This window comes from Chiloscyllium plagiosum, unplaced genomic scaffold (assembly GCF_037043375.1).
Source record: "Chiloscyllium plagiosum isolate Xiang-an unplaced genomic scaffold, Cpla_swu_hap1 HiC_scaffold_14, whole genome shotgun sequence".
In the NCBI taxonomy this organism is placed as follows: domain Eukaryota; kingdom Metazoa; phylum Chordata; class Chondrichthyes; order Orectolobiformes; family Hemiscylliidae; genus Chiloscyllium; species Chiloscyllium plagiosum.
The window spans coordinates 23063586-23077439 of record NW_028270152.1 but is presented as its reverse complement, the minus strand read 5'-3'; the positions used below and the strand labels follow the sequence as shown (position 1 = coordinate 23077439).

Below are 13854 nucleotides of genomic sequence, written 5' to 3'. Positions count from 1 at the left end.
TATCTCTCCTCTTAGGTCGACCGAATTTACCATCTTTAGACGGACATGGGAAGAAACTATTTAATATTCTTGCAAACTGTGCACGGAAGAATATTCTGATGAAATGGGTGCCTGAGAACCCACCGGGCTTGCTGGGATGGCAGAAATTAACTATGGAGCACATTCCCTTGGACCTTTTTACAAACATGGTGTACCACACAACAGACAATTTTTATAAGACATGGCAGCCCTACTTGAGTTATTTGGATATAGATTTGTCAGTTATCTTAACTAGGACGTTTGTTTAACCAGGATGATTAGATTTGTCAAGCCCTGGGCCCTGGAGGGGTCTCCCGAGTTAATACGGGCATGTATACAATGCTCCCGTTCCTTTGTTGGGAGCTTTGCGCCCAGCATGGCTGTTCTGTATTTTGTGGGGTTTTTTTGTTTTTTTGCTTTTCTTTCTTTTTTTGGTGTTGCTTTGCACAGTGTTAGGGTTTGCTTTGTATTATAGAGTAGGTTAATAGTTAGTAGATAGTAGTCGTATTGTAGGAGAAAGTGAGGGCTGCAGATGCTGGAGATCAGAGCTGAAAATGTGTTGCTGGAAAAGCGCAGCAGGTCAGGCAGCATCCAAGGAACAGGAGAATCGACGTTTCGGGCATGAGCCCTTCTTCAGGAATTCCTGACGAAGGGCTTATGCCCGAAACGTCGATTCTCCTGTTCCTTGGACGCTGCCTGACCTGCTGCGCTTTTCCAGCAACACATTTTCAGTAGTTGTATTATTTGTGTTTTTTTCTTTTTATTATACTGATATTTGTGGTTGATTGTTGTTTCAATAATTTTATATATTTGTAAAGTTAAAAAAGTTGCTAATAAATATATTTACAAAGAAAAGGAACACTGACCTACGATTGCAGCCAGTACACCATTCCTCTTCCAGTATGTAATCTTTTAAACACTTTATTGAGGACATGAACCGTGGGAGGAATAAGACCGCCTCACTGCTTCATTGGCTGTGAGGATAAAGTGTGGGACCTCCTCTAAGGTTCCTCTTGAAACACGCACTCTGTACTATAATTCAGTATCCTGGACAGGAAATTGGACTCTGAAGTTGTCCTTTTGCTCCCCGTTTGTTCAGCCGAACGTGAGTTTTGGAGGCTGCAGGGACCCAGTGGAATGGGAGGGCCGGCCCCTTGCAGGAAGCACTGACACCTGTTACAGTCAAAGAGCAGAAGGGCTGGGAGTTTCACAGGATCCTGACTTGCAACAAGAAAAGGAGCAGCTGTAACGTTGTGTGGCTGCGATCTGCCAAAGCTCGGATGCTGTGTGTGTGTGAGAGAGACTGTGAGTGAGTGAGTGAGTGAGTGAGAGAGAGAGATGGGAGCTGGCTTTTGGTGAGATGGGATTCGCGATTGCCAGCTCTCGGGTCATCCAGTCGAAAGTGAAGCGAGTTTCATTCTCCCTCCCTCGTTCAGCGAGATGCAGCCTGAGCTCTGGCTGTTCCTGCTGCTACCTGGAGCTCTCTGCCTGGCTACCTCCGATGAACCTTCACTGGAAGTCAGTTGCCCCCATGAGGTGAGACTCAGACCTTATTGTGAACCTTAATTCCTGCTCACCTCTTTGCCATGAATCCCCCTCCACAGTTATTGATTGTCGCTGGGATTTCTCTCTCTCTCTGTGTTTCATTATTACTCCCCGGCAGTATCGATGTCCGCAGTCACGGATGGGAGCCATTTAGTTTTTACAGAAGCAGAGTGGATCTTTAAAGTGAATTAGTTACAGCCAGCTGCAGACTCTCCTGTTCCCTGACACTTCAAACTCCCCAGAGTCTGCGGAATGCTCTTTAGAAGGCGGTAGTTAGTTATCTTTGTGAACTGAGGGACATATGATGTGGACATACACACAGTGCTGTAAGGAAGGACATTTTGTTCCAGTAATGGTGAAGGAACAGTAATATTGAAGTTAAATGCTCTGGTGCCCACTAGGGAACATCATGGGCACTCTGGGACAGTGAAGAATCCAATTTAATTGAGACATGAGATTCCTCTGTACTTCTCCAGGATATGCGCATAGCGTCTAGACCTGGGGGAATGGCGAGATTATTTGGGTCGAGTGGCTGTTCTGTACTGTGCGCTGTTCGAAATATTATGAGCTCTAACATACTTTAAATACATTTATTGGGACCTGCACAGTGGCTCAGTAGTGAGCACTGCTGCCTCACAGTGCTAGGGTCCTAGATTCAATGCCAGCCTTGGGTGTTTATCTCTGTAGAATTTGCGCATTCTCCCTGTTTCTGCGTAGGTTTCCTCCCACAGTCTAAAGATGTGCAGGTTAGGTGGACTAGCAGCGGTAAAATTGACCATAGTATTCAGGGATGTGCAGGCTAGGTAGATTAGCCATGGGAAATGCAGGGTTCTCCAGCTTCTGCAGTACCCACTTTCACCTAGAATGCTCTTTGGAGAGTCAGTGTGGGCTGGATGGGCTGAATGACCTGCTACCACACTATAGGGATTCTATGATTTTTCTTTATTTCTTCAAAAAAATGTTGCAACCTATTTATAATGTAAACATATTTTAAAAGGATATGATGTATAGGAGAGACAGTAACATTGCTGGCAGAATTAAGTTGAGGAAAATTAGTCTTTCTAAATGCGTTGGTTGCTTGTTTCCTACCTGCTCAGTAACTGGAATTGCGTCTTGATTACTTCACATTAGTCATGATAAAATAAGAGCATATCAGAATTGCCCTGCAGGTATTTTGAGGTATGATGTAGTTATTGCTATTAAGGTGTGCCTGGCTGAGAGCTTAGTACTGTGTGAAATACCTTTAATTACCCAGGAATACAGCAATATTATACTTCAGAGACACAGTGTGGTTACATAGAGTATAGAGGAATGTTACAACTCAGTGATAAAAACATAACAGATTTTACACAGAGCTCCCAATATGGAGTTATGAGAGAGGAAAAAGTCAAGCCGCAAAAGGACAATCACTTTTGCAAATACTCAGTTGATGGAAATTGTGAGAGATTGTCATGGCTCTTCAACTACTGACTTTCTTTCCTTGTCCTCCTCTATGCATCCTTCTCCTTCCTCTCGTCTGACCTCTATTCCTTCCCTGTTCTTCCCAGTTCAATTATACACCAATCCTGCTTCTACATCCCATACATATTCTCAATGTTGTTTATGCATTGTCATGGGGGATCAGTTAACACAGAGCAGCAGCATCAACCAACCCTTAATTTCTTTTTGTCTACTTGCAATTAGACAATTCCAGCATCATTGCCTCTTCAATCAGACAGTGCAATCTTTATTGTCTTTTCACCCTTGGCTGCTCTGTTTTTGTTGATTTCCTGAATATCAGGTCTGACAAAAACTGAGAAAACATTACAAATGCGCAAAGATGAAAAATCCTTATTTGATTAAGTTATAACTAATACATACTGGACTGTGTTATAAGTCCACAATACATCTTCAATTGAGATGGTGCATACAATGTTCACTTGTTGCCTTAAAACTTCAGACAGTTTGTGTGTAATGTAGTCAAGAGTATGGTGCATCCTACAACTTACAGCATATTCCAAAGTTGAAAATCAGTAAATCAGAACATTTTGTTAACTATGCCGCAAATCCTAAGGAGTTGATTGTACAGCAGAAGCTTTGTTGTAAGTAATTATCCTGAATGGAGAAATGAACTCGAGAAGATTTGCCATTACAGAGCATCATCCATAACCTCTGAATGTCTCAAAATGAATTACAGCCAATGAAGTTCCTTTGAAGTGTAATCATTGACACAATGCAGGAAATAAGGCAGAACAAAATTCCATTACAACAATAACCAGACACTCAGTTTCTGTGGTGGGACTGGGGGACAAATATTGGAAAGGAAACTGGGGAGAACCCCCACTAATAGTCTTTGAATTATACCATGTGATCTCTTTACATCAGCCTGAGTAAGCAGATGGGGCCTTGGCTTTTTTAATTCACTTGTGGGACTTGGGTGTCACTGGCTGAAATAACATTTGTTACCCATCTTGAGTTGCCTTCAAAGATGGCAGTAAGCTGCCTTCTTGAACTGCTGCAGTCAGTGTGCTCTAGGTAGATCTACAACACATTTTAAGGAGGGAATTCCAGGATTTTGACCCAGCGACAGTAAAGGAATGGTGATATATTGGTGAATGCTTCAGAGGGCAACATGCAGGTCGTGGTGTTCCCATGTGTTTACTGCCCTTGTCCTTCTAGATGGAAGTGACTGTGCGTTTGGAAGCTGCTGTCTAAGGATCTCTGGTGAATTTCTGAGGTGCATCTTGCAGATAGTACATACTGCTGCTACAGACCATTGGTGGTGAAGGGAGTGGATGCTTGTGGTTGTGATGCCATTCAAGTGGAATGGTTTGTGCTGGATAATATCAAGCTTCTTGAGTGTTATTGGAGTTGTACTCATCCAGGCAAGTGGGTCATACTCCATCACATTTCTCACCTGTGCCTTGTAGATGGTGGAGGCTGTGAGGATTCAGGGAGTGAATTACTTGCTGCAGTATTCCTAACCTTTGTTTTCTAATCTGAGTGAAGATTGGAGGTGAGTTAGGTTATTGGGTTGTTATAATGCTGAAAGCCCCATATAACAAGTCCAACATAGTCCAAAAAAAATGTGCAGGTTAGGTGAATTAGCCATGCTAAATTGCCTGTAGTGTTAGGTGAAGGGGTAAATGTAGGGGAATGGGTCTGGGTGGGTTGCTCTTCAGAGGGTCGGTGTGGACTTGTTGGGCCGAAGGGCCTGTTTCCACACTGTAAGTAATCTAATCTAATCTAATAACATGGATATGTATAAGATATTTAACCTGAACGATATTAATAGAACTAAATAACCTAAGACTTGCGAGGTTTAAGAAAAACTAAACATTGACGGAATTTATTCCCTTCTAAAACAGCACACCATACAAAATATTTCAAACTTTGCATCACAGATGAACCATCAAGCACTTGTGATTAGTGTATTAGAAAACTGGGGGAGGATAGTTTGATATTACTTGCTGTTAGCATCAGTGAGCAGTTTAATAATATTTCAATCTTAATGAAAGAAATTGCTTTTAAATATGGCATCTTATCAGATCTCAAAGAACTTTGAACAGCACACATTACTTTGAAGTTTATTTTATTGCTTGTTGAGATATGAACATTGCAGAACATTGCAAAGAGTTGCCTTTTACTGATGCCTATTTGGTGCCAGTGCGCCATCAGTATTGTTAGTAAGGGAAGTCAGAAAGTTATGTCCCAGCCAATGATGGATAACTTGCAAATGTGGCATTCCCATGTATGTGTTTCCCTTGTTCCTCTATATGATACAGAGTGTGTGTGTTTGAAGGAGTTTTGAAATGTGTCTTGGTGAGTTGCTTCAATTTACATCTGAAAGATGGTTTACACTGCTGATACTGTATGCCAATGACAGTGGAAGAGAATGGTAACGTTCATTGATGAGGTATTGATCAAGATGTTAGTTTTGTTTTAGATACTGTTGAGCCTGTGCAGTGTAGTTGGACCTCACTCATTCAGGAAAGAGGAAAGTACCCCATCCCACTGTTTACTTGTCTAGTTATTGTTTCAATATGGATAGGTGCAGGTTAGGTGAATTGGCCATGCTAAATTGCCCGTAGTGTTAGATGAAGGGGTAAATGTAGGGGAATGGGTCTGGGTGGGTTGCTCTTCGGAGGGTCAATGTGGACTTGCTGGGCCGAAGGGCCTGTTTCCACACTGTGAGTAATCTAATCTAAATGTGGTAGCAAAGAAGTTAGATGTTTTCTAATTAACCTGTTCAGAGGTGTTATCGCATATCTCTAAATCAGGTAGGACTTGAGCCGAGAGTGTGGTGCTGGAAAAGCACAGCAGGTCAAGCAACAGGAGCAGGAGTGCTTATGCCCTAAACGTCGATTCTCCTGCTCCTAGGATGCTGCCTGACCTGCTGTGCTTTTCCCACACTACACTCTCAACTCTGATCGCCAGCAGCCAGTCCACAATTTCTCATAGCGGGTAGGACTTGAATCTGGGTTATTGATGGTGTTGGTTGAAAAAAGATTCTTGCATGAAATCCTTCACAACTGTTGGTGGATAGGCACTCCCACAGTTTTGCATTTCCTCAGAGTTGTGCTGAAGGACAAGATAATTGGGATTTTAAACTATTGCTTTCTGACACTGAGGTGAGAGTGCTTGCTGTTGAGCCAAGCTCATGCTTTCCATTAAGGGGAAAATGTTCTTAAATTTGGTACTACCAATAAGATCTGTCACACTGAGGGAGGGGGAGAGGGAGTGGTTTTGGTAACCAAAATGTCACCAGTGCAGTGAACTGAAGTTCCATTCAATTGAAATCAATGGTTGCTGCCATAGTTTTTACATGTAGGGTGACCAATGGGACATTGTATGGTGGTTAAGTCTCTTACAAGGGTTAAAAAAGGCAGCTGAAGACAATGAAAATAATTGTCTTTATAGATAACCAAATTTATGGTTTTCATAAACTTATGGTGGAGAATCTCCACTGTGGAATCAGTACGTGAAAGGTTAAAATACAAAGAGAAAAAAAAAGTGTTTCTCAAACAGCTCACTTTTCAGTTGAACAGGCTGCAGTGTGTTTTCGAAGACTGTTAAGGAGAGCACAATGGAATGTCTAATGTGATAACTATTTTCAAATACTGTAATTGTGCTTCATTGCCATTGGTAATTATTTCATGATTTGCATCGAGAAATGAGTTACTGACCTTAGGTATCAGACTTGGGTGCAGAGGTGATTGCAACCTGTGCTTGGACAGATCGGAGAAGCAGGGCCCATTGTGACATTGTGGGTTTGAATGACAGCTGTATTGTGAGACCTTTGAGAAAGGGAGATGTTAATTGATTCCTTATTTTTCTTTTTGATAGACGACTGAGTGACAGTGACTCACCAATGACTACATATGCTTCATTGATTTAGTTCATATGTGACTTATGGCTCCCAGACAGAAAGCTTCTCAGAGCTTTTTCCACTTTAACAGTGCAACAGGTGGAACCAAGGTTTTTGGATCTTGCATGGGATGTGGGCATCACTGGCTGGACTGCAGTTCATGTGTTGCTGTTTGACCAACAATGTCATTAGGGAGGGAATTCCAGGACTTTGAACCACAACAGTGAAGGAATGGTGAAATATTTCCAAGTTGGATGGTGACTGGCTTAGAAGGGAATTTGCAGATGGTGGCCTTCCTATGTATCTGCTGCCCGTGTCCTTTTAGAGGGAACTGGTCGTGTGTTTGGAAGGTGCTGCCTAAGAAGCCTTGATGAATTTAAACAGGGCATCTTACAATTAGTGCATACTGCTGCCTTCATCCCTGATGTGTAGTAGCATTGCATATTTGTGGATGTGGTGTCAATTAAGTGAGCTGCTTGCCCTGGGTGGTGTCAAGCTTCTTGAGTGTTATTGGTGCTGCACTCATTCAGGCAAGTGGGGAGTATTTCATCACACTCCTGACTTGTGCCTTGTGGATGGTATACAGGCTTTGGGAGTCAGGAGGTAACTCCCAAAAATTCCTAGCCTCTGACCTGCTGTTATAGCCAAATTACTTGTATGACTGGTCTAGTTTAGTTTCTGGTCAATGATAATCCCCAAGGTATTTATTTATATTGGAATTCAATGATCGTTATGCCACTAACTGTCAAGAACTGATAGTTAGATTCTATTTTGTTGGCACTCATGTGACACGAACATTTCTTGCCGCTTGTCAGCCCAAACCTAGATCCTGTCCAGGCCTTGTTGCATTTGTATATGGACTGCTTCAGTATGTGAGGAGTCACATATGGTGCTGAACATGGTTCAATCATCAGCAAATGTCCTCACTTCTGACCTGATCAGGGGAAGGTCATTGATGAAGCAGCTGAAGATGTTTGGGCCTCGGACACTTTCCTGAGGAACTCCTGCAGAGATGTCCTGGAGATGAACTGACTGACCTCCAATAACCACAACCATCTTCCTATGTGCCCAATTTGACTCTAAGCAACAGAGATTCTTCTCCATGGTTCCCATTGATTCCAGTTTTGCTAGGGCTCCTTGATACCACACTTGGTCAAATGTGCCCTTGATGTCAAGGGCAGTCACTCCACCTTCACGTCTGGAAATCAACTTTTTTGTTTACTTTGGACCAAGGCTGTACTGAGGTCAGGAGCTTACTGACCCTGACAGAACTGAGCAGGATATTGATGAGCAACTGCTGCTTGATAGTTCAGTTGATGACCCCTTTATTGATGATCAAGAATAGACTGATTGAGCCTGGTTGAATTTGTCCTGCTTTTTGTGTACAGGACAATTTTCCATGTTGTCAGATAGATGCCAATGTTGTAGCTGTACTCGATCAGCTTGGCTAAGATTACAGCAAGTTATAGAGCACAAATCTTCAGTACTATAGTCAGAATATTCTTAGGGTCCATAGCCTTTGCAGTATCCAGTGCTCCTGGATATCATGTGGAGTGAATAGAATTGGCTGAAGACTGAAATGCAATGCTGGGTCGTGTGGAGGAAGTTATAACAAACCTTCCAGTCAGAACTTCTCACTGAAGATTGCTGAGAATGCTTCAGTCTGATCTTTTACCCTGATGTGCTGGGCTCCCCCATTATTGAGAATGGGATGGTCTGGAGTCACATATTGGCAAGATGAGAGAAGGATGGTAGTTTCCCTAAAGGTCTTAGTGATGACAGAGGTGTTTTCATGACAATGAACAATGCCATGGTTAGACTTTTAATTCCAGATATCTATAGAATTCAAGTGTTACCTGCTGAGGTGGAATTCAAACCTGGCCCCCAGAACATGACCTGGGCCTCTCAATTACTTGCACAGTCACAAAACTAATAGCTCCCATGTCAAAGTTACTGTAACACACCAGAAGAATCCCAGAAAAGATTGCCCGAATAGTTTTGAGTTTGCCCCTTTCCATCCTGGGGGTAAGGCAAGTTTTAATTGATGGTTGTTTCACAGTGTATTGATGAGGATAGTAAGAAGTCTGATTCACTGTGTTATTCCTTTACCTTAATAAAACTATTCACTGTTTTAGAGTGTCAGTCTCAGTTGAAGAGCACATATTAATTCTACTTTTTGACATTGACATTGGCAGCTTGTGACGCATTCCAGTGACTGTGGCATGCAGAATCAGAATTCTCTCTTTTGAATCCTGAATCTCATAGTTGTTTACTCCTGCTTGCAAGAGTGACTGGTGAGGCTGAATTCATGAAAGTGCCTCCTGAGAAAACCCAAAGACCTGACACAATGGACAAGCATTTCCTCAGCCTCCCCCTTCCCAGCCCATTGCCCCTTTTCCAGAAGAGCAGTGGGAACTATTTATAAAGATAAACAACATTCCTGCGGCACTCCAGCAGCACCAAGGAAATTTCGAGCTCATTTTCCCAATCCTATCGAGATCCTGGGAAAGTCACCAATGGAATGACTTGAGTAAGATGTAATGTGATTCCTAATGTTAGATTCCTTTGTTCTTGTTTTACCTCCTTTGGAAGATTGAATAAGTGGAGTCGAGTGGTGCACTTTGTAGGGTAGGCTAGAAAGAGGAACCCAATGGGATGACAGGCCTTTCTTATTTCTTATTTTCCTTTGCAGTATATTAAAAATATTGACTGAGTTATACTGTTGCATCTCAATGTGCATTGAAAACCTCAATGCCAGGCTATGCCCGTAGGAAAACCCATGTTAAAAGTGCCAATTCTCTCCTGAGTCAAGAGCAACTGGACACCCGACTCAGAAGGAAAATGGGAATTTATAAAGGAAAAGGTGATTGGAGGAAAAAAATCAGAGATTGATGGACATTCGTCCCATCCATGATAGACCTCCTTTAAAGAGTTTCCTGTCTTTCTCTCTCTTTCCTTCTCCCTCCACCCTCTCAATGATTTCCCCTCTCAATTTTTCCCCCTGATGTCTCCATCCACCTCTTTCCCATCATCCTGTCCCTTTCCCATTCCTTCCCCTTTTACCTGGATCAAATGATTCTTACTTTCACCTCATACAGCCCCTCCCACTCACTGAGTACTGACTACGAAAGGAAATCAACAAGTTTATACAACAGTATTAAATTTCAGTGAAACAGGCTACTATTATGCAACATATCCAGGAATGTACGTACTTGCGAGTTAATATACTCAGAAATCTTACACAATACATTTTGGAGCAGAATGCATCTGTAATATCGATATTACTTCTCAGTGGAAAATGTTAAGCTATCTGAAGAATAATTTTGCAATATTTCCTGTTCACATTAAATGAAAAGTCAGAGCCTGTTGCATCAAACAAGCATCCTGTTGTTCCATCTAGTTACCAGTTTTAACACACAGTGATGAGAAAGCAGGAGGAATGGTTTCTCAAGAAAATAAATTCATAAATTAATTACTAGAGACTAGCTCTGTCAATATGCCCACTAAAGCCCACTGCAATGGAAGAACAGACCAAAGTATGAATTCACTCAAGGGGTGTTAATTTTAGTTGAAATGATCATGTATGAGGGATATTAAAAGATGTGATGCATAGATAGGATCTGAGTGCTTTGATAAGCTCTTTCATTCGCTGTTATGGTTCGGGCTAAAACACTGCAGTTTTGTTACACAATCTCAACTGCCTAATATTGTTCTGCAATAACAACACCTTTCATTTATATAGCACCTTTAATGCAACAAAATACCTCAAGAGTCTTCACAAGAACACTATAAAATAAGCCACCAAAGGATAGTTTCAGTTGACCAAGTTCCAAGTTGTAGCTTTCAGGAGGTATCTTAAAAAAGAAAAGTGAGCTGGAGGCACAGAGGTTAAAAGCAGGAATTCCAGAGCTTAGGGCCAGACATCTGACAGCAAAGCCAGCAGTGATGAAGCAGTTATGATTGTGCAAGCACAAGAGGTCAGATTTAGAACAATGCAGTTACCTCGGAGGGTGTATTAGTTCACAGAATCACAGACTAGTTATGGTTCAGAGGGAGTAATTTGGCGCATTGTGTCTATACTAGAATTCCTGCCAGTGATTGCATCTCGCCTCAATACAATGGCTATGAATATGTCAAGCTAAAAAAGCAGTACATGTGAATTTCCTGCATGCCCGCAGTTTTAAAACATGAAGGTTTCGCTGGGAATAAGTCATTTTTCTGATGCTTCTTCGTGAATTAAAAAAAGTGCCATTTTACAGCTCAGCTGAAGAATAGAGAAGTTTTCGCAGTTGAATGTTTTGAAACTTTATGCATTTACAATGGCTCATTTGCTTATGTTTTAATTTTCCCAAATAAAGAAAATCTCCAAAGTCTAGAAGGAGAAAGGCAACAGTTTCATAGGAACACCACTTATAGGCTCTTCTCCAAGTCACCATTCCTTTGTCACCATAGGCAAAATCCCTTTGCTAACAACACTGTGGAAATGCCTTCAACACACAGGCTGCAGCTAAGAAAGCACCAACCTCTTGAGGGATTATAAATGCTGACCCAGCTAGAGACACACACATCCCAGGAACAAATAACTAAAAGAAAAATAAATTTGAGTCCCATGTTTTCCTTAGATTCTCAAACCAGACTGTCACTGAGCTTCATGTTCAGTGTATGCTAATGAAATTATCAGTACATTTAAAATTAATTAATATTGACAATATGTGTGAACAAATACAGAAAGTTTTGGTTTGTGATTTCCCAATTACTTCCTACCACTCACCTGCACTCCTGGATCCCACCCACCACCAAGGGAAATTCCATCCAATGAGGTAATCTTCCAGAAATAACGTATTATCTTGTGATTGAACACAGTCTGCATTTTCTTTATTTCAAAAATATATTTATTCATAAAAATCTCTTTGTATATATTGACACAAAAAGCAGTTCAGTACTGCACAGTTGCATTTCAAACAAACAAATAAGATATTGAACTTAAATTGTCCCAACAAAACCAAAGACCTCTCTTACACAAAGGTGCTGGGAGGGTCTGGCAACTGAATGGTCCCCCATTTAGAGAAATGCAGTTATCTCAGAGAACAATAGGAGATTATAGAGATAGGAAAGGGAAAAGCCATTGGGGATTTTGATGTTAAAATAGAATTGCTTCTTCATAACCAGAAGGCATTGTGAATTAATGAGTTTTGGGGAATATCTGAATGGTAGTTTGAAATGTATCTGACAATTGTAATCACTGAAGATGATCAAAGGTGTTTCTGTATGCAAGGATTTCAAGAATTAAAAATAAATAGGGTGGAGCTGTTTGAATTATATTGTAGACAAATTGTTCCTATGACACTGATGTATGTGTACAAACATGAACAATACAGACGTAATTGGTCGGTGGAATTAAGCATTAACTTCAAGGATGAGTACCCAATGGTAGCTAGTTTTCAGACAATTGTTTATGCAAAAGATTTCCATACACATGGCAGGATCATGAAAGCATATGATAATTTGAAGAGATGTAAACTTTTAGTATTGAGTATGATAATATTGAGTACTCAATAATGAATATTGCCTGAAATCAAAATGACTCCTCTCCTCCTTTTGCTACTGTTAATCATCAGAGAAAGTTTATCAAGTGAACATCAAGAATCACCCCCTACACTCTGGTTAGTTGTAGGTTAGATTAGTAGTTAGTTGAGTTTTGTTTTTTTTCTTGGTATCTTTTTTTTGTTTGATAAATTTTGGTTATTATTTATTTAAGATTTAATTATTTATCAATGTTTATATTTTCATTTTTTTAATTTGTAAACTTGTAAAAATATGTTAAATTTTCAATAAAAATATCTATTAAAAAAATCACCCCTGACAGGGAAGTAGAGAATGCTTGGATAACCAATTTAACTGTTCTACTGCACCACCTTTCAATCAGTTAGAGATAACTATGGACAAATAAGAGAATGGTATGGGGAACCGCAAAAGGAGAGAAAAATCCATATTAAAAAGCAAAGGGACTTTGGACTGGCTGGAAGAGAATAAATTCAACTGAGTCAGAGTTGAATATTTCATTGGGTGGCATTAAATAACATGGGTGTAATGTACTGGTGGTGACTAAGATAGATGTTGTTTGGACTTTGAAACAGAGTTGTTTTTGGCAAAGCTTTTGAAAATACTTTATTCATTAACCCTTTCAGTGATGGGAACCTCCATATTTGAGACTGTACCTGAAGCTGAATATAATTCCAACCAGACATTGCTCACAGCTTTAGCCATGTAATCCATGTGACTGCTACAGAAAAAAAAGTGGAGAAGTGGCATGTCTTCCAGGTACAATTCCCCACATCCTAGAACCTTGAAAGATTGACATGCTGTTTAATAATAGCCTCGTGGTGTTGTCTCTGGACTGATAATCTAGAAGCTCAGCCATTGCTCTGGGGATTCAGGTTTGAATCCCACCATGGCAGATTTGGAACTTGAATTTAAAAAAATGGAATTAGGAATATGTTGTTGATTTTCAGAAGAACCCATCTGGTTCACTAATATCCTTTAGGGAAGGAAACTGCCATCCTCATGGGTTTGAGACAAAAAAAACTGCAGATGCTGGAATCCAAAGTAGACAGACAGGAGGCTGGAAGAACACAGCAAGCCAGGCAGTATCAGGAGGGACAGAAGTCAATGTTTCAGGAGTAATCCTTCTTCAAGACTGGGGATGGTTGTGGGGGTAGCTGCAGACAAAGGGGGTGGCGGGGGCACACCTTTTAGTGGTGAAGTGAGGATAGGTGAAGACAGGTAGAGTGTACGACCTGGTTGGTCATCGGGAGGAATGAATCCAGTTGGTGGCAGGGAGCAGTGGAAGGGGATGGGGGTGCTGAGAAGGGAGTCGGGGGTTGGGGAGGGAGGTTATTTAAAATTGAAGAACTCAATGTTGAGTCCGCCAGGCTGTCGGGTGC

The 13854-nt window shown here is 41.1% G+C and overlaps 1 protein-coding gene across 1 annotated transcript in view; it reads left to right on the top strand.

The window, feature by feature from the left end:
- Positions 1–1073: 1073 nt before the first annotated feature.
- Positions 1074–13854, top strand: part of LOC122558892 (interleukin-17 receptor C-like) — a 69711-nt gene continuing 56930 nt past the window's right edge. Inside the window, exon 1 of the mRNA XM_043707807.2 lies at positions 1074–1554. Coding sequence (XP_043563742.2) covers positions 1459–1554 — 96 coding nt within the window. The 5' untranslated portion in view covers positions 1074–1458. The remainder of the gene's footprint in view (positions 1555–13854) is intronic.